This window comes from Electrona antarctica (genome assembly GCF_951216825.1).
Source record: "Electrona antarctica genome assembly, chromosome: 19".
Classification (NCBI taxonomy): Eukaryota; Metazoa; Chordata; class Actinopteri; order Myctophiformes; family Myctophidae; genus Electrona; species Electrona antarctica.
The window spans coordinates 5709173-5731037 of NC_136800.1; the positions used below are offsets into that span (position 1 = coordinate 5709173).

Here is a 21865-nt window from a genome sequence, read left to right on the forward strand (position 1 = left end):
GGTTCCCAAGCGTAATAACCCGTGATTTGTGACCCAGAAACAGAACTTAGATGTTCGCCCCGGGGACCCAAACCAGTGAAATTAGGCGATCTCGTACAAGCTCACAATGCGTCGCTTCGCGAGCTTGTAGATCGGATAATTTTCACTATTTCTTAAATATTTTTGTTCTAATTTCTGGAATTTCCTAGAATTTTCTTTTATTACTTTGTTACGTTGTCCACCGGCCAATAAGGGACCACCATTCTTGACGTAACTAAGTTACGTACATTTAAAAACTGTGTACATTGGTGTATAATCTACCTGATCTTGAGGCCTACAAAATCAACTAGTCAACTAGTACCAACAACGTCGACTAGTGGATTTACTAGTCGACTAGTAAACTAGTCGACTAGTTGCTTAATGCCCTAGTGTGTGTGTGTGTGTGTGTGTGTGTGTGTGTGTGTGTGTGTGTGTGTTGTTTCTACCCACCCCAGGCACAGAGTTGAAAGCCTCTGGCAGCTTAAAGCTGGGTTGGTATCCTCTACTGCTACTCCGCTCCTGCAGCTCCTACACACACAGCAAATATGCAAAAACAAAACAAAACTAAAATCTTACAGAAATACAGCTGCTTCCATAAACAAGCAAATGCCTGTTTTAGGCTTCCTGTTTTTTTTCTCCCCTTCTTCTTTTTCTATTTATTTTGAGAGCAGAGAGGGAGAGAGAGAGAGAGAGAGAGAGAGAGAGAGGGTGAGGACATCGAACTCAGGTCTCCATAGCCGGAATCGAACGGAGGGGTGCCGACATGTTGCGGTCGACCAGCACGCCCCAGGAAATGTTATTTCAGATTTTTATAAATATAAATAAATACATGAATATCTTTCGCACGCTGCCAGTAAGCCAAGGAAGTAACTCCATGCACTTGCTTTCACATACAGAACATTTTTGTTTACATATTTTATAATAGAAGTCAGTGGCAATCGCTCAGACTGAGACCTTGTCCTACACATCATAGACAAGTCATATCATTGGTCACGGACTATGAAGGTCAATTTCCACATGAAGCCATGACCCTTAACTTGTTGGGTTTTTAAGCCAGAGTTGAGTATGCGTGTGTGTGTGTGTGTGCGTGCGTGCATGTATGTGTGTGTGAGAGAGAGAGAGAGAGAGAGAGAGAGAGAGAGAGAGCATGTACCTGGCTGTGGATTCTGAAAGGTCTGCCACTTTGTCCTGGTCTGCTGAGCGCCTGAGACACTGCTTCCGAGGAGGGTCCTTCCGATGGCAACGGGACCAACTCTCCTAACTGGGGACAGGACACAAACACACGTGAACACACGAGCACGCACACGCACACACACACACACACACACACACACACACACACACACGTGAACACACGAGCACGCACACACACGCACACGCACACACACACACACACACACACACTGGTCGTACATACCTGGACCTTTTGCCAGCCGTTGCGCGTTCTGAGGTACAGCTCCCCTCCCCGGTCGGCCACATAGGCCATGGTGCCTTCAGCCGCCCGGTGGCTCTCTCTGGCCAGGGCGTGCACCGTCTTATAGGTCGTCACCTGAAATCACAACACACACGCACGCACGTTTTTAGTTAAACATATTTTTTTTTGGTCTGTTCTCAGGTCTTCATTTATTCTTAATTGTCGGTGTACACAGACCAAAAACAGCATCTCTACAAACACACAGCACAGTGCCGCCGTGCCAGTCCACTGCAGTGTTCACTTTTTCTTAAGTCTTTTCAATAACATTATAACACAATAACATTTAGTCTTAGTCCTACAGTATTTTGTCTTCTGAAATTGTTTAGTCTTAGTCTAGTCTTAGTCGACTAAATATCAAAATCTTAGTCTTTCATTCTTGGTCTTTATGCAATGTTAATTATGCCAGAAAAGATTTATAACACACCCTTTAGTCTTAGTCCCATTTAGTCTTCTGAAATAGTTTAGTCTTAGTGTCTTCTATTCAGAGATCTGTAACAGTGCCTTGCTCAAAGGGTACATCATCAGTGACTTACTGGGTTAGCGTATCCTGGGGTTCCTTGTGGTCCGGCGGGCCCAGGGGGGCCGGGGATGTTGACGGCTAGAAATTGTTAGCAAATTCAATACATTGAGTTTTGTTTTCACGGCAGATTTTTTTTAAAATAAATGCACAGCAAAATATGATTGTGTTTGTGTGTATTGTGGGGCCTAGAAGGGCAAGAAGAATACATACATGATCCATAAACAGGAGGGGGTCCTGGGGCACCAGCCGGCCCAGGCGGCCCGCGGGCACCAGGTCTTCCGAACCCAGGAGACCCAGGCTGGCCAGGTTCACCAGCAGGACCCAGGGGTCCCACGATAGACTCACCCTTGGGACCCTGCAGGAAAAGAATGATGCATTATTCATGAGAAACAGAGTATTTCAAATAATAGTGCTTGCCCTTGATATCCACATTGAGACTATTGTGAGTTTGTGACCCACCTTGACTAAGTCATTGGATTTTTGTTTTGTCATGTCATATGAAAGCAGGGAATCATAGCTTCAAATTGACATAATGGCTTGTTCAGTTTGACCCACCAGTTTTGGAGATATGGCTTAAAGATATATGTCTTTAAGCAAGATATGTCTTGCAGAGAAACAGCAGGCCTGAAAGGTTCACTTCTGTGGACTCTAACATTACACCTACTGTAGCTACATGTTTAAGCATTTATTTCATATTTACATGTAATTTATTTCAGACATGTTGCTCCACTCTAGTATGTGAAGAGTCTGCCTATGCTCATTTTGGATTAAAAATAAATACAAATAAATGCTGTTTTTCCTCCTCTGGTGAAAAGCCGGGAGGCTGCACGATGGCAGTCCCTCAGTCAAATCCTGTCACATATTTTCAATATTGAGCCACATGTTTGTTTGTTTTTTACTAACAGTAGGCTGGTTTTCAGAATGACACTGCATATTACACCCGTTTGGTTGGTTTAGGAGCTGTTCACCCTCACAGGGAGGGAGGTGTGCACTTCAATCACTCAGAGGACTCGATAATAAAAGAAACTCACCACGGGTCCTGACCTCCCAGGCAGGCCTGGAGGACCAGGTAGGCCTTCGTCCCCCTTGTCCCCCTTCTCACCTTGGTAGCCATCCTCGCCTTTGTCTCCCTGAGGAAGGCACACGTGCACAGACAGACAGACAGACAGACAGACAGACAGACAGACAGACAGACAGACAGACAGACAGACAGACAGACAGACAGACAGACAGACAGACAGACAGACAGACAGACAGACAGACAGACAGACAGACAGACAGACAGACAGACAGACAGACAGACAGACATTTGGAGGGAATGGTAAATAGACTGCCCTGTTGGCGGGACACAACAATAAAACTAAACTAAAAGTGCAAGTTCAAATCAATAAAACAACTTTATTTATTTATTTCAGTTTTTAACAAAACACTACACTTGATAAATAGTATGGCAAAGGTGTGTCTATCTTAAGATGGGATTTAAAAGTGTGAATGGAAGGGGAAGAGATAAGGGAAAGCGCGGGGTGAATGATTCAACAGCAGTATTAAGACAGTAGGACTCACCATAGTTCCATCAGGAAACATGGGTTCTGAGAAGATGAGAAAATGAAGAAGACAATGAACCACACATGAGCTGTCTTGTGTCAACACAAAGTTTAATTTACTGTTACTATTTTATAGGAAGTAGGGTTTGTCCCGATACGATCACGTGATCGTAAATCGACCACGTCATTTTCAAATGATCGGGAGCAAAGAAATGTGATCGGGACATTCTCTAGTAACAATATTATATCCATATCATGATATTAGACTGGATATTGTCTGTGATATTGTACTATTGTGATATGGCATAACTGTTCTTTAAAAATATAAATATCGGATCGAGAACAATCGGTATCGGCAGACACTGAAATTAAAATGATCGGAATCGAACCGGCAGCAAAGAAACGTGATCGGGACATCCCTAGTAGGAAGGTTAGGCGTTTCTTTCACTTAACCCATTTAGGCCTGACGTCGGAATTTAAAAAATGTCTTCGAAATCCTGACAGTTTTCTGAAAAACCTTATGTTTCTGTATCAGTGGTTCTCAAAAAAGGCACATTTTCACGATTTTTCAAAAATAGCAGACCTACAAGTTCATAGCGCGGCACTCGGTGCCGCGCTATGAGCTTGTAGATCTGCTATTTTTCAATAGCTAAAGTATAACATAATGCTTAAACACCAAAAGGGGTTCCCGCCCAGAATGGGTTAAATTTGAGTGCCCATTTCTAAGGCATCTAAGACACAGTATCTGTGATGGGCTGCAAATGGTTTGCTGTGTGAGGTAAAAAGCCATTTTCATTTCCACGTTGCTATACCTGGCGTGCCGGGCTCTCCAGGTGATCCCATGTCTCCTTTGTCTCCCTTTACTCCAGATGAGCCTCTGCCGACCGCAGACTCCTACACGCGCACGCACACACGGGCACGCACACGCACACACACACACACACACACACACACACACACACACACACACACACACACACACACACACACACACACACACACACACACACACACACGCACACACACACACACACACACGCACATATTACATGTCATTAAAGGGACAGACTGTACACTGAATACTGTACACACACACACACAATGTAAACACAATGTAAAATGACAGTGAACAACACAGAACCGGACAGGAATTAAGGGACGTCGATTGGTTAAATTAAAACATGGCCACCAGCAGTGAAAACACCTGTTAAAAGAGAGGACACAAGCTGGGGGACAAGCAGCACATAAAGGCTTTCCTCCACCATTCCTCATCACTTGGAGACTGGAAAAAACGGTCCGGATTGCAGTAGGTGGTCTCATACATTAGCCCAGTGGTTTTCAACCAGTGGTCCAGGGACCAGCAGTGGTCCTTGAGGGGGTTCCAGGTGGTCCCCAGCTAAATGATGGAGAGTTGGTAACCAAACGTACCCTTATTATAGATCTTTAACTCTTAAAATGGAACCAGTTAAATGATTGTTAAACATCTGCATTACTTAATTTGCAAGACGTCTACACAATTAGAGAATGTATAATAATGTATAATAATTGTGTTTGCATGTTATCTCTCCTATCCACATCAATACAGCATGGAATTGTGGACAAAATCTTAAAAGTTTTGGGTCTGCAAAGCTAAATCTCATCAAATGGTGGTCCGTGGCTCAAATGCCGAAAAAAACAATGGGCCTTGATATGAAAAGGGTTGAAAACCAATGCATTAGCCTATATTTCCACAGCAAGCGGACCCCCCACGAACAACCACCGAGGACCAAGCGGACCCCCCAAGAACAACCACCGAGACCCCCCACCGGGACCCCCCACCGGGACCCCCCACGAACAACCACCGAGGACGAGAGGGTCATAAGTCGTATCCGTTATGAGTCCTATAGGGCTGATCTGGCAGTCGGTTTTTAAATACTTGTCATGCTCATACCAGTATGCGCAGTGAAAGTACTAATTTTACCGCATTGATCAAATTATATTTTGCCATTTGTCTTTGTGTCTAAATAAGGTGTATATGTGTATGTGATAAATTAACCAACCTAATATTGAATTCTTGTCTTGAGACAACTTGGCACTATAATAAATGTAATTCAGTTCCCTAATATGCCAACCTCTACTCTGGTTAATACAATAACTGTTTTACTTTTACTAGGGATTATTTAAGGCACCGCCGTCAAGTATTCCACTTTGAGAACCGGCCTAGATTGTGTCTCTTTACCGTATTATCAAGTCCAAGTTCAGACACATTAATGGCAGCAACCTTCACCACACTGTTCAGTTACTGGTCCTTCCTTGGTACTATAGGAACACCGGTGTCTACCTTAATGTATATTGAACTTTACAACAGCTGGAACCGCTTTCTAGGAAACTCTCCATTAAAGACTCTGAGGGTTGATTGGCATTTAGCCAGGTGCTGGTAGTCACCACCACCACCACCACCACCACCACCACCACCACAAGAAACACTTCGGTGTGTGTCAAGGAAGCTGCTAGTGCAAGTATTTTATCTACAATAAAATCATGGGTGTTAGGGCTCCATTTTCGTCACCGCTAAACCCCTTATCCCTAAACTTCTTTGCCTTTTTTTACTATTTTGCAAAACATTTTTGAATAGTTCAACTAGCATTGACACGATTCTTTTTTTAAAAATTATTCTTTGAAGGAGCTTAACTCAGTCGTCAGGTCATTTTTAAAGTCTCTTATTTCTCTGGCAATACTTTCGAGGGCCTTCTGGATTAGGCCACCTGTTGCTCTCTCGTTGTTGCCAACATCCACTTGTCTTTCTTCGTCCATTTCGTTGTTTTCGGTCACGTTTTCTTGTATATTTTTCACTGATTGACTCCTTGTTTGTCTCCTCTCATTCATTGCAAAAAGATATTTTGCAATGCAAACATTTATCTCAAGTTTAGAGAGGTTTATTGTATTTATCGGAGAGAGCTGTAATCTCAAGCAGCCATATGCTTAGCCACACCTACCGGAAGTCAGGAAGTGGATTATCTTCCAAATCGAAGCAATAAAAAATAAAATAAAACGTTTAACTACATGAACCCTAGCACCCCTATTCTGGGGGCAAACATTCTGCCATAATAGCAGATCTACATGCGTTACACTGTGACACGTTGTGAGCTTGTAGATGGGCAAAGACATTTGGGGCCCTATTTTCGTCAGTGCTAAACCCCTTATCCCCCTTTTTTTCTTTTTACTATTTTGAAAAACACATTATTACATATTCAACTAGCCAATCTACATCAACACTTTGTGAGCTTGTTGATCTGCTATTTGAACTATTCAAAAATCTTTTTCAAAATAGTGAAATAGGTAAAAACGTTATGGGATAATAAAGGGATTTAGCACTGACGAAAATAAGGCCCTTGGTGTAGAGGGAAAAAAGCAGGGGACCCAGTACAGACTCAGCCCACGGTCAACAACGTATATAGGCTTTAAGCGGTTAAAATAACACGGTTGCCAGATCCTACCAATTGGTAAGGAGGTTGAATTGAACCCAGCTCTGGTCACAGAGTCTGAATATCAACAGTGTTCACACTCTCCTCGCCTCTCTTTGAGATGCGCAGGGGAGGCAAGAGGAGGCGAGCAGAGAAGAAGCACGTTCACATTCAGCCTAAAAATCATAGCTGAATAAGACCTCGCCCAAGAGACTGATACTGGAGAGAGGGAGAGAGCACTATGGCATTAGAACAGCGCGCAACGTGGTTAACGGGTGGGAGCTGGGAGGGAGGCCAAGGGACGTTTTTCCTACCCGATATCACACAGGAAGTGGTTCGCCCCGCCCTACTACTAGTAGGAAGAAGTAGGGGCACCAGCGGGGAGGGGCATTCTCACATTCTAATACAGCCTGAAAACCACTTTCTGGCCGCCAACTCGGTAGCGTGCTTCACTAAGCATTAGACTCCCAATCTACACAACAACCCACGACTTCTTTTTTGGCCGATAAAGTATAGTTTTAGAGAGTTTTTAGAGCCGTCTCTAGTGAACTTGAGCCATGAGAGACACCGCGAGTTGCCGTGTCGAACGTTGCTCAGTTCGCTAGAGCAGACTCAGCCCTGTTCAAGTCACCCCCCCCCCCCCCTGCAATGTGACACATGACTAGAGGCACAGAAGGATATACACACAATATTGTGTGTGATATCGGGTAGGAAAAGTCACTTCGCGGGAGGGAGAGAGGGAGGGAGGTAAGAGGAGGTAAGTGGGAGGAGGAGGTGCTTGTTGTAGCACAGACAAGAGGGTCGCCATGCCACCAAAACCCACACACCAATTAACAGACGGTACAGACCGACCAGATGGCCAGGTTCAGACCGAAACGGACCAATCAGGTGGTCACACTTACTCGTCCCATTTTGCAGTGTGGCCGGGGGCGGACCGGGAACACTGTCTTTGAGATTCAGAGGAGAACACACCCACGTCAGACTGTACATGATCAACATCAACTGTATTTCATTATTTAACATGATCTGTTTTACATCGCGAGACAACGCTAAATTAATTCACATCCGAGAAGCGAGTCCTGGAAAAGGTTTGCTTGTCCAGACCAACACAGTGACACAGTCGTCCGTTTGTCACAACTCGTACTTACTCCGTTGAGACCGATAACCTTTCCTGGAAGTCCAGGTCGGCCGGGTGGACCGGGAAGTCCCTGGAGATGAGAATACAAAGGTCAGTGAAGAAACAGCTCAATTCTCTCTGGTATTGTTATTTCTTATTATTACCTCCTGCCTGATAGTTTCCCAATTATTTCTAAATAGTCTTGCCCAATTGCCCAATTGCCCACTTGCCCAATTGTGCTGACATCTTCACATTTGTGATGACGGCAATGGCTGTTTTTAGCCCAATGAGTGATTTTTTTGCAAAACTAATGCTTGGAATGGATTCAGCATCATGAAAACCCCCTAGTTTGACACGTCACATGCTACATAAAGCATGATGAAATTTTGAATATTTTGCCTTCTATAGGTTGTTAATGGTATGGTCACATATTATGCCAATTACGAAAATTGCTCAACATATGCAAGTTAGCATCCAGCAGTTTCTACATGCTGGGGACCCATACTAAACATTTATAACCTAAAACGTTGGTGTACTCAACATGTCCGGATTCACATTCTGGCTACTAGACTAAAAGGCCCACTGAAAGCATCAGTGTACGCTCTCAGTGTACCAGGGACCTTAATGAATGAAATACTAGTCTCTTACCGGTGTACCAGTGGTGTCTCCCTTTTCTCCCCTTCTCCCAGGCATACCAGGCCGGCCCTGTAGAGACAGAGACATGACACAGGGAAAGAGACATGACACAGGAACACAGAGAGAGAGAAGAGAAGAGAGCGAGGGTTGTCAGGGAGCTAAGTATTATTATTCTGGCTCAGTGGAAAGGCAATATCTATTATGACACATGCTGCTGGTGTGCAGACAGACAGACAGACAGACAGACAGACAGACAGACAGACAGACAGACAGACAGACAGACAGACAGACAGACAGACAGACAGACAGACAGACAGACAGACAGACAGACAGACAGACAGACAGACAGACAGACAGACAGACAGAACCGGGGTGCGACAAAAAGCACAGAAATCTAAACGGCATATTTATTTTTATATGAAAACAGAATCAATCAGTCAGTCTGGGGTTTTTTTGTATTATATGCTGGTCACACAATAAAGTGACCCTAACTCAAATCCAAGTATCTTTACTCACCGCTCGACCTGGGAAGCCATATTCTCCTTTAGATCCAGTTGGGCCCATTGGTCCCTGAAACAAGTAATCACACAAAATGATTTCGTTATACAAATTCTATGCAAACATTTCTTTCATCAATTCATAGTCTTTCATTTAAAAAGAACTCACCATAAGTCCTGAAGATCCAGGAAAACCACGGTCACCCTGTGAATATAAACACACAAACTAAATTGAGCTAAGTTGAGAACATAATGGGATAGGAAGGATTAATGGCATAATGAGCTATAGGATAAGGACAGTTTTTCACAAACATAGGTCTGCGACACATTTTGAACCACCCGTTTATATATTTTACATCCCCCCCCCCCAAAAAAATAATGTATTACAACATTTTTTGAAAAAGAAATCAGAAATAGAGAAAATCATGATGCGATGTCTTGTGAGCTCATAGACCGAAAGGGATTTGTTGCACCGCCCATGACCACATATGGGCATAGTGGTCGGATCTGTGGCTCTGATCACCATATTATGCCTATTGGAGTTTGTTTACGGTTATTATGTCCGACTCATAGTGACATGCCTATAGGGGCCTATCAGGTTTGTTTATGGTTATGTCCGACTCATAGTGACATGCCTATAGGGGCCTATCAGGTTTGTTTATGGTTATTATGTCCGACTCATAGTGACATGCCTATAGGGGCCTATCAGGTTGGTTTATGGTTATGTCTGAGTCATAGTGAGGTGGCCGCGGTCCGCCCGCCCCCAGTATGGGTCCCGGGGAGACACCGAATTAAGCTTTTGGGTCTCAAGCTGAAACCGAGGGGAAACCCCTGAGCTGGGTTGATCAAATTCAAGTGTGAAAGGCAAAGGCTAGAGAGACAAGCGCAGGAAAAAGGAAGGCAGTCAATAGCCAGGCTGTAAACCTTTCCACCAAAGTCAACATTTCCAAAAAGATTTGTTTTCCAATAACAGACACCTTGGGGCCTTTGGGTCCATGGGGGCCTCTCAACCCTGTTAGGATAGATCCATCAGCAGCAATGGTCACTCCCGGCTCTCCCTTTGCTCCCTGTGAATGAAGTTATTTACAATTGAGAGCATTGTAGCCGTTTGCCTGGTCTGTTTTCATGAATCTGCTCAAACAGAAAACATTTCTTACCTTGTGTCCTAGTGGCCCCTGAATACCTGCAGGGCCACTGTCTCCTTTTGGTCCTCGAGGGCCCTGGGGGGGGGGGGGACAATTAAAAACAGGAGAAGGGTGAGTGAAGAGAATGGCAGGAGACGATAAATATTCCTTTTCGGGAATGATATCTTTATATAAGCGCCAGCCCCTCCTACGTATGCCCAGCTTTGTGTGTCTGTTTGTGTAAAGTTCTACTTTGTTCCACTCGGAATGTGGCGATTTGATTGGCTGAGCACGGAATGATGATGTATGATAAGAGCGCCCCTCACTTCGCACAAGTGTGATTTTTTTTGAGGGGCCCCACCTTTATACAGCTTTAATGTTTATTTTTCAAATGCCACTGAGGTTTCTCCAGTAATTCATTTGCTAATGAGACTGTATGATGGTCCTTAACACTTAGCCCGCTAGCATTTATTGAAAAATTAGGATCTAATTCACGCCAGCATTTTTCCCAGTTGAGCTCTTATTTCCGAGTTATATATTGTATACTGTAGTATACGTACACAGTATTAAATAAGTTTATTACAAGCCCACAAGAACTGGGCTGCTGAGGATGGTCACTTAACACATTTTATAGTCTCCAATTGGTTGAAAACATTGACAGCAAAGACTGTTCCCAGATTAGGCCCGGGTAGAAATAAAACTGGCAAACTGTTTAGCGTTTATAACGTATTTATGTATTTCCATTGTGTGCTGCATTACATTTCAGACATAATGATTGCATATCGTTAGAGGAAACCACCTAACTCCAGGTTTTAGATTTTTTTTTTCCTTCATAAACCAGTGCTATTGAACACACTTTACGTCTGTGTGTTGGTTAAAAAATATTTAACCAATGAAAAGTAGTAAAAAGCGCTTCGGACAAAACCTCTTAACTCCATTGGACCCTCAAACTGTCTGCTAAAGCAGCTAGCTCCACCACCTCTCCCCCTCTCATGCAAGTCATTGACAATATATAAAGTCACAACACCAACTTTGAAGAGGCAGTATAGCTATGTTTTCAAAATATAAGGTTTTCTTCATTTCCTAAAAGAAAAAAAGAAAAACATTTTCTGAAAAAGTTATATTTTGGAGTTAGGTGGTTTCTTCAATGGAGTGGTGGTTTCTTTAATGGAGTTAGATGTCCATTATAATTATCGATTGAATTGCACCATATTGAATCATATGATTTCTCACTGAATCATATTATTCATAGCGAACCATGTGATTAATATTGAATCAAATCATTCATATTGAATAACGTGATTCAATGTCATACACATGCTAGGCATGAGGATGTGTAGTAAAAAGGGTTCTTACAGGGAATCCTGCTCTGCCAGGCAAGCCTTCAGGGCCCTGTAACACACGCACGCACGCACACACACACACACACACACACACACACACACACACACACACACACACACACACACACACACACACACACACACACACACACACACACACACACACACACACACACACACACACACACACACACACACACACACACACACACACACACACACACAGCAAAACTGAGTTAAAGGTGAAGCTGGCAAATATTGAACATACAGCATTGTCAAACAGCCACAGTTATATGGAAATGCAGCTATAGGAACTACTGTAATGTATGGAGGATACACTGGATAAAAGGGGCACTTTTCATTCAAACCCCCACATCCATAACTTATGTCTTGTAAGAGTGTCTTGTAAGCCCGTGCGGGCTGGGCATCTTATGATGTAGGACACTTTAATAAAAACTCTATCTATCTATCTATCTATCAGGTACAGTATGTTACTCAGTCCTCAGCGAAAGATTTTCATCAGTGCAGAGGTTCCCTGCAACTTTTTTAGCCCGTGACCCAAACGAGAAATAATGTATGTATATTGATTACACCCGCGCGCTTGTAACACTCTGGTTGCCGTGCGATGAAAAATAAATAAAAAATAATACAGTTTAAAAACTGACTGGCTTATTATGCCGTCTATGGGAACGAATTTTTTAGAATCCATTTATCTCTAATGCTTTTTTCCAGGCTGAAAAAACAGCTTGATTTGCGGCACATAATTAAAGCGTTCGTGATCGCGGTTACAAAAATGGGTGTTTTAATGGGTGAATTAAATAACATTCACGGGACACGTTACATAAGCAAATTCTTCACTTCCGGTGGTCTGTTTCCGAGCGAACGGAAACAGACACTTTACATTGCGGGCGTGTGCGGGAACGTTTCCAGCCACTAGATGGCACTGTTGGCGGCGAGAGAGTTAAAACCCTAATGCGGAAGTGAGCGTAGAAATCTTTCCTCTTCTAAATGGTTGGGTCATATTGGGAGTGTGTTCTGTGTTACTGCTACTCACCATTAGCCCTGGCGGTCCTCTGATCTCAGTGAAGTTGAAGATGCCCTCTGTATCGTTCAGCAGCAGCTGGAGACAGAACATGTGCCACATCATGTTAATGTAGCCAATAATAGAGCCAATAACGCGAGGGAAAAGTTGGCGTGCTGTGAGTGTATTAGTGTTGATTTTGACAGCAGATTAGTCTTTTGATTAAAATTCCACTTAGTTTTACTCATGTTTTAGTCATCTGAAATGCTTTAGTGTTTTTTTTTTAAATAATTTGGGTACCCCCCAAAATAATTTGGCGACCCCCCGAGGGGTCGCGACCCACGGGTTGAGAACCCCTGCTTTAGTGTAGTCTAGTTTTAGTCGACTAAATATCGTAAGATTTTAGTTGGCTAAATGTACAGTTGATTTTGTCGACAAAAAAATATTTTGCCGTCGTAATGCCAAATTTTACACTTGGTTGCATGCTGAAAATAGCCGATTGACAAGCTCACAACGTGTCGCAGTGCGACGCGTTGTGATCTTGTAGATCGGTTATTTTCAGAGCACATACAATGACTTGTCTTTCAGTTCTAGTGGATCTCTTCTCCACTAGTCCCTCCCTAACATTTTAGTCTATGTTGATGATATCGTGAAATAGTCATAGTTTTAGTCAGCATAGTCAGTTTTTATTTCGTTTTGATTTTGTTTTCGTCAGTGACAAAAAGAAAATCGTCATAGTTTCAGTCGACGAAATCAACACTGTGTGTGTGTGTGTGTGTGTGTGTGTGTGTGTGTGTGTGTGTGTGTGTGTGTGTGTGTGTGCGTGCATGTGTGTGTATGCACAAGGTGCATGCTCGTGCACATACATCCTGCAGGTTGATGGCAGGGCCAGGAGGTCCGGGGGGCCCAGGTGCTCCTGGGATATTGAGTCCATCGGTGCCAGACTCGCCCTGTGGAGCACAAACATAAAACACTTAATTATGCTGTATACGAATCATGACCACTAGCCATGGTTCACATGATGCTCGTACTTCAATCACGAGTTTTTTGGGACCGCTACATTTACCGAGCAAAACGTGTACATAAACATTCAGATTTCAAATATAAAGTGCTCACCACAAGGCCGCTCGGATAAAGCATTTTTATCCGAGCTATTTTTTTCGCCATATGCTTTCAATCGGTTGGGAGGTGTGTTGCACTCTGATACACTGGGGTGTTCGATATATGCACACTGACCGCACTGCCAATACAAACTAATAGGCGAGTGCGCTCCCGGTGTGCAACTGTGAATTTCCAAGCGCACCTAGTTTGAGAAAAATTGCCGACTAAAATGCTTTTTATTAAACAACGCGGTTGCTCATAGCCGTAGCAGGACATTTCTAACACCTGTGGCACCTTGGGTGATCACTTTATATTTTAAATCTGAACATTTACACATTATGTAGTGTAGTGAATGTAGCAGTCCCAAAAAACAGGCTGAAGTTGCAGCTTGACTGTCATGATTATGACAGGCCACATACTGTAGTACAGTACAACTAGTCTCACGTTTTGATTGATTGATTGATTGATTGATTGATTGCAGTAGTCAGACGTGTAAACAGCACGTGGTACATATACTGTAGCAGCATAATTTTTTTTTTTAAATTGAAAAAACATTTGATGTTTTACCAGAAAACTTCAAAATGTAATCGTCCTCAGTCCTAAATGGGTTAAGGCTAAAAGGATAACACCAAAAAGTCCTGGGGACTCAATTCAATTCATCCAGATTTTACACACCAATACGTGTCGGCACCCCAGAGCTCCTATTTTGAAGGAATCCCGGGGCTGATTGTGTTAATGGCTGGTGTCACATTTTGAAGTAGCAGAATGAGAATGTTCCCCATGTTTGTTCTATGTTTGGGTGGATCCCTCTAGTGTTGTGGTTGTGGGTGTCGCTCACTTTGGAGAAGTAGCTAAGACAGATATGAGGGTATCGAGGGCACTGTCCCTTTGACTATCTTAACACTTAGACCGCTATCATTTATTGAAAAATTAGGATCTAATTCACGCCAGCATTTTTTAAATTTGAGCTCTTATTTTGAAAATCCGCCATTTCCGGTCCACAACCGGTAGTCCTACGTTAGGAGTTTTCACACAGCTGGATGGGCCTTGTTTACATGTGAATCCAGGCCGGAGCTCCGGAGAGCTCTAGATTGTCAGCTCTGTGCCGTCAAAGAAACGCTGTTTTGACCAAAATGCCATCTGGGACAAGGAATAGGAGTTACAGGCGATTGAAAGAAATGGATAGAATGGATGCTTATGGCGACGACGATCTAAGATGGGCGATCCAATGCTGTGCTAACAACACAGCTAGCTAACCGGCTAACGTGAGTAGCATTTTGGCTCGAGCAATCGAACGCGCTATAAAAGCTCAATTGCCGGAGGCCGTCGGCAATGGCGTTAAGCGTCAGTATCAAAATTAGGCTTCAATTGACTTGAATCGTCGGCAATGGCGCTGAAAGTATTAAATATCAATGCCATTGATATTTGCTTAAGCCTGATTTCTAAAAATCTAAATTCAATGAATGGGATTTGACACTGGAGAAAACAACCGGTAACAATTTACAAATCTACATGCACTTGCTTTGAAAACCACTCATGATACTATCCCACGTGAAGGTACAGCCTCAAATATTTGAATTGGTCCAGCGATGCTCTTACCTTATATTTTGCCCCAAATTGTTCCCATACAGTTTTAGTCCATTCATTGAATTTAGATGTCACTAGACATTATGAGTAGACTGACATCTCTGATTGTCTGGCTACACAAGACCACAGTACAACTGTTCCTCTGAAACAATACCGACTTGTCAATTACTGTACGTATCTACAGATCAGCTACTGTACCTTAGGTCCTGGACTTCCTTTGTCTCCCTTGAGTCCCTATGAGGAGAGAGAGAGAGGTAGAGAGAGAGAGAGAGAGAGAGAGAGAGAGAAATGTAACTAATTCGGCAACAGTGTTACTGCTGCCGAATTAGTTACATTTTCGCTAGAAACAGACTGTATCAAATATGACTGACTGACTGTCGTAAACGATACAGATACAGAGACACCACCCCGACGAGATTTTTAATTTTTTATCCCAATGCTTATATGAGACTTTTTTAAGATGACCCCATGTTATTCTCCATAGAGAAAGACCTCCGCGAACCCGTTGGAACCAGGGGATGACCGAGTGACGTCAGGACTTTGGCGCTCTATAGCCTGTTACGGAAAAGCTACCACACTACGGTGGAAGTGACGGCACTCCAAAATGCAACAGGACATTTGTAAACAATAAACATACAATATAATACAATACAATATTAGTACTGCCAATTCCACCCGTGCACCTGCGCACCTTTCAGCTTGTTGCACACGGAAAAAAGCAGATCGGCTTTAGTTGGTACACGAATAACACCACCGGCACGCAACCACAGTAAGTATACATCTGGGTTAAACGTTGATACAATATACTACTAACCCTCGCCCCTGGTAGTCCAGCCAGGCCGGGCAGTCCCTCTGGTCCAGACTCTCCTCTCTCACCCTGGAAGTACAGAACACATCCATGACATCTGTACATAACTACATGCAGGAGTCCAAAAGCAAAAGGAGCATGTTGAAAGATTTAAAATAGAGAGATTGATTATGTGAGAAATCTTTGGGTGACCATCAAGTACATCTTGTATAGAATTTGAAGGTGAGAAGTTGCCAGTCAGCCTACCTTGACAGACAACCCTGGAGCTCCCATAAGTCCATCCTCACCCTGCAGGAGACATAAGTGACAATCCACCCATCCAATCAGCAACAATGCAATGCATGAGTGACAATCCACCCATCCAATCAGCAACAATGCAATGCATGAGTGACAATCCACCCATCCAATCAGCAACAATGCAATGCATGAGTGACAATCCACCCATCCAATCAGCAACAATGCAATGCATGAGTGACAATCCACCCATCCAATCAGCAACAATGCAATGCAAGACAATGCACATACAATGAGTACATGACATTCAGTATGCATAAGGTTTTTATTACCTTAGGTCCTCGTGGGCCGGACAGACCAGGGGGTCCCTGGGGGAAAAAAAATAAGCAAACAACAAAGAAGATAGCATGTTGAGCAGATACGTCAAATAAAACGACAACTTATATACAGTAGGTACATGCATGTGCATTGGGCAGACATTGTACACACACACACACACACACACACACACACACACACACACACACACACACACACACACACACACACACACACACACACACACACACACACACACACACACACACACACACACACACACACACACACACACACACACACACACACACACACACACACACACACACACAAACTGACCTGTGGGCCTCTGACTCCAGACCCAATTAGCATATCACTCTTCCCAGATCCTTCCAAGTCCTGAAAGTGCACACACACACACACACGCACGCACACGCACACACGCACGCACACAGGCAAAAACTTAGTTTACTAGGAAAGCGTAATAAAAAAAGAGTGATAAAGTCATTTCACATACTATAAGGCAGCAGCAAAGGTGTAGTTGAGATGTATGACTGTACCTCCAGTGGTGGAAAAGGTACTCACATGTCTTACTTAAAGGGACACTTCACCCTTTTTGCAAAAGAATATATGTTAGTGACGTTTAGAAGATTTAGAACACTTTCCTGGGGGTCTTTGTGTGTGTAATAATGTGGTTTTAGATATTTTAGATTTTAGCAGTGAGCCCAGTGTCTCTGATGTCATCGACACTGGGCTGGACTACAATTCCCATAATGCTTTGGTGCACTGCTCCTCCTTGTGGATAGGGGGAGGGCTGTCTTACTGAGACAACATGTAGTCCAAGGTATATTAAATGGAGGTAAAGTCACCAACGTCATTTTCGCTATCACGCAATTCCAGACGACAGATTCGTCGCACCACCATGAGCCATGGTCCACCGTTTCCTGTCTGGCAGCCAAATCTTGCGATACCCCCCGGAACAGAAACAACACCTGCTGCTGTTTAAATCCTCAAATAAAATTATATACTGTGCACTCTGTGCACATCGAAAAGCAAGTGATTAGAAAACAAGCTGTGATATGTCTTCTTTTATATGCCTGAACCGATTATATGACAAAGGTCTCAATGGTTCATAAATAATGTTTGTTATGAGCTGGTCCAGCTTGCTCCATTCACTGCTTTGTATTCATGTAACTTCCGGTGCGAGATTTGGCTCCCATGAAAGTGTCAAGGCGTCACGTGACCATGTCACTTCCTTCTCTAATCTTCCTTGATGTAGTCCAGGAAGTAAGTGAGCCCAGTGTTCATGACATCAGAGACATGGGCTCACTGCTGAAATCTAAAATATCTAAAACCACATATTACACACATAAAGACCCCCAGGAAAGTGTTCTAAATCTTCTAAACGTCATTAACATATATTTTTTTTGCAAAAAGGGTGAAGTTTCCCTTTAAGTAAAAGTATCAATACTGCAATGTAGAAATACTCTGTAACAAGTAAAAGTCTGGAATTAAAAATGTACTTGAGTAAAAGTACAAATGTATTGGTATCAAAATGTACTTAAAGTAGTGAGTACTTTTTTACCAAAAGTAGAAAGTACTCATTGTGCAGAATGTCCTCATTTCACAAGTTTTCAAATATTTTGAAAATAGCAGATCTACAAGCTCACAATGCGTTGGGCTGAAGTGGTTAATGTATCTCTTGTAATAATAATTGTAGTGGAGTAAAAGTATGATATTTGCCTCTGAGATGTACTGTATAGTGGAGTCGAAGTAAAAAGTACAGAAAACAAACCTCTACAAAGAATCTGGTTCCTGCAGGTCCCGGGGGCCCTGGTGGTCCCGGGGTCCCGTTGGGGCCCCTCTTCCCCGTGGGTCCTGTGGTCCCTGGGGTCCCGGCCACGCCTTCGGGTCCACACTCACCCTGGAGACAGAGAGAAAAAGGTAAGAGTGACAATACTGCAATACTAAAAAAAAGAAATAGAAGTCTGGAATTCAAAATGTGCTTGAGTGAAAGTACAAAACCAATGGCATCAAAATGTACTTAAAGTACCAAAAGTAGAAAGTACTCACTATGCAGAATATAATATAATAAAGTTTTCAAATGCAGGCCTATACAAATGTTTTGAAAATAGCAGATTTACAAGCTCACAATGTGTCACATCGCGACGCATTGTGAGCTTGTAGATCGGCTATTTTCAAATGGCCAAAATTAGATGTAGTGGAGTAGAAGTAAAAGTATTGGAAATTGGAAATACTCGAGTAAAGTACAAATACCTCAAAATTGCACTTAAGTACAGTACTTGAGTAAATGTACTTAGTTACTTTCCACCACTGACCAAGGACAGGGTAACATGTATAACCACCGTGTCTCTCCTCTCCGGAGTAAAGTATGCTTTATTTTAGTCCGTATTGTAGAACCGGTGATTTAATAAACAAAAATAATTCATAAAGAACAAACGTGATCAGCCAGGGTTCTAATTCTGTATGAACTGTCTGTAGTAAACAACTAAAATAATATAACTCTTCCTCTGATTAGAGCGAGCGCTTCCCTCTACACCAGAACAGAAAGTAAACACAAGCTATCCCATAATACTCCTCGCCGGCGTGCTCAGCCCGCCAAACCCAGTTAAAGGAACAATCCCCCTATATATATATACCATAGGGTTACACATGGAGAGTATTCATGTTGACAAAAATACTGTTTTCAGGTTGCCAATACTTGTCTTGCCTTTGTTTAGTTTAAATCAAATTACTTGAAGTCATTTAAATGGAACGAAGAGATGTAGCAGAAACTCAATAAACCCCACACCCTGATCAATCAATCACCTATCAATCAATCAATAAACCCTACACCCTGATCAATCAATCACCTATCAATCAATCAATCAATCAATAAACCCCACACCCTGATCAATCCATCACATATCAATCAATCAATCAATAAACCCCACACCCTGATCAATCAATCAATAAACCCCACACCCTGATCAATCAATCAATAAACCCTACACCCTGATCAATCAATCACCTATCAATCAATCAATCAATAAACCCCACACCCTGATCAATCAATCAATAAACCCCACACCCTGATCAATCAATCAATAAACCCCACACCCTGATCAATCAATCAATAAACCCTACACCCTGATCAATCAATCACCTATCAATCAATCAATAAACCCCACACCCTGATCAATGAGTTACCTTTTGTCCAGTTGGTCCAAGTAGGCCGGATTCACCCTAAGAAAAAGGACGGAAGAAAGAAAGAAAGAAAGAAAGAAAGAAAGAAAGAAAGAAAGAGTATTGGTTTGGAGTTGTTAACAATGGTCATGGATAATACATACAGCTCCTGTTACATATCTGGACACTATTTTTCCCGGGGCATCAACATGGTTAACACCCTGAGCGGCATGAACGGAGGTCTCCGTCCTATCAAATAGTTACGCTCAGCGCTCAGGACGGAGGTTAATCACAGGACGGAACATTAACACGTTGGCTGCTATATAAAACAGCGGAACCAAGGAATGGATGTCTAGGGACGTTTTAATGTTTTTTTACCAATATGAATCAACGGCCCGGTTGCTACTGTAGGCAACGCCTTGCTCAGGGCGCGCACCATTCACTTCCTCCTGTCTTAAAACCCTTTTTTCCCTGAATCTACGCTGCATCCACGCAGTGGATCAAAGCTCTGGTATAATTTCTGACTTTATGGTGCATCGCGGGTTACAATATTAACGCTTCTGAAGAGAAATAACTTCTATCAGTGCGATAAAATGTAGAAATGGGCATAATAAAAGCTCCCTCGTTTGGCTGGCACTCTAGCGGCATTATTCTGAAGGATTCAGTGGCACAGAAGTGTCTTCAATGGTCTTACCGTGACTCCTACAGCTCCTGGGAGACCTGGAACTCCATCTCGTCCTGCTGCTCCCTGGATAGACAGACGGACACATTGACAGAGAGACAGATACACACAGACAAAAACATAGAAGTAATGAGTAAGTAATGGTATGTCCGTTCGCCACAGGTTATGTCCCTTCAGCCATTCCAGTAGGGACAACAATGATAAACGCCATTCCAACAAGGACAGCCAGCATGGTTTAACTTGACTGGACCAGAGCAAAAGGACGGTCAGGTTTCTTCACTGTACAGTTAGTAGAAGATTACGTGAGTTGTACGTGAGTACGTGAGACGTTCTCATCCATTTCAATAGATGACAAAATCCCAAGGCTCAGTGGGGTAGTGACTGCATATTTTTGACTGCTTGAAAAGCTCATCAAATGATTGACTTTTTGTTTCATTTTTTAATCCCACAACCCCTTTTTTTCACCCAGTGTCAATTATCTAATGTAATCCTGGGCGCTTCTCTCCTCCCTCTGCCAACCTGGGGAGAGCAACGGACTGACACAATGCTTCCTTCTATGCATGTGGAGTCCAAGCCGCTTCTATTCACCTGACAGGGAGGAGTTTCCCTGGTTGGACGTAGCACGTGGAAGGAACACGTTATTCCAACCAGTTCCTTAACACCTCCATGAGGCGCCTCGGCTGGCCAGGGGGAGGCAATGATTGACTTCTTGAATACGGTTACAAATTTCAATTGGAAAGCGAAGTGATCACAAGCTTTTTACAATATTGCAAACTAATTTGAGTGTTTCACATTTGATTTGCTTCTCAGTCACATCAATATGTGTTATATGCCTTGAAACACTGTCTCTAAGAGCCCTTGGAATATGGTCAAAGAATACAAAGAGAATACAACAGACTATAGTGTAAAAGGCAGATTCTCTCCATGAACCATGTTGGATGAAGGAAGGAAGCAAAAAATGGCTCAGAACCGAGAAGCCAATTTAATTGACAGGGTTGAAGGTCAATTCCATTTCAGCTCAAAATTCACTGTAATTCCTTCATTGAAATGAAATTGAATTGACCTAAGTTCTTGGTTGAAAACAGATCAGATGCCTTGTTAGCAAAAGTCGGCTGCTACGAGTTTGCAGAAGGGCAAAGAATTGGCACACATGTATGCACGCACGCACGCAGTCCCACACGTATGCACACACACACACACACACACACACGC

At 42.9% G+C, this 21865-nt stretch overlaps 1 protein-coding gene across 1 annotated transcript in view; it reads right to left on the reverse strand.

Annotated features, from left to right (window-relative positions):
• col15a1b (collagen, type XV, alpha 1b) overlaps positions 1–21865 on the reverse strand; it is a gene marked incomplete at its 5' end in the record, with an annotated part of 81564 nt that overhangs the window by 8684 nt on the left and 51015 nt on the right. The window contains 26 exons of the mRNA XM_079530326.1: positions 469–546; positions 1172–1279; positions 1436–1567; positions 2026–2090; positions 2223–2367; positions 3044–3142; positions 3576–3601; positions 4369–4450; positions 7902–7946; positions 8148–8207; positions 8765–8821; positions 9269–9322; positions 9419–9454; positions 10227–10316; positions 10407–10469; positions 11730–11765; positions 12771–12836; positions 13604–13687; positions 15624–15659; positions 16240–16302; positions 16480–16521; positions 16800–16835; positions 17125–17184; positions 18581–18709; positions 19996–20031; positions 20666–20719. Of these exons, the coding sequence (XP_079386452.1) occupies positions 469–546; positions 1172–1279; positions 1436–1567; positions 2026–2090; positions 2223–2367; positions 3044–3142; positions 3576–3601; positions 4369–4450; positions 7902–7946; positions 8148–8207; positions 8765–8821; positions 9269–9322; positions 9419–9454; positions 10227–10316; positions 10407–10469; positions 11730–11765; positions 12771–12836; positions 13604–13687; positions 15624–15659; positions 16240–16302; positions 16480–16521; positions 16800–16835; positions 17125–17184; positions 18581–18709; positions 19996–20031; positions 20666–20719 (1782 nt within the window). The remainder of the gene's footprint in view (positions 1–468; positions 547–1171; positions 1280–1435; positions 1568–2025; positions 2091–2222; positions 2368–3043; positions 3143–3575; positions 3602–4368; positions 4451–7901; positions 7947–8147; positions 8208–8764; positions 8822–9268; positions 9323–9418; positions 9455–10226; positions 10317–10406; positions 10470–11729; positions 11766–12770; positions 12837–13603; positions 13688–15623; positions 15660–16239; positions 16303–16479; positions 16522–16799; positions 16836–17124; positions 17185–18580; positions 18710–19995; positions 20032–20665; positions 20720–21865) is intronic.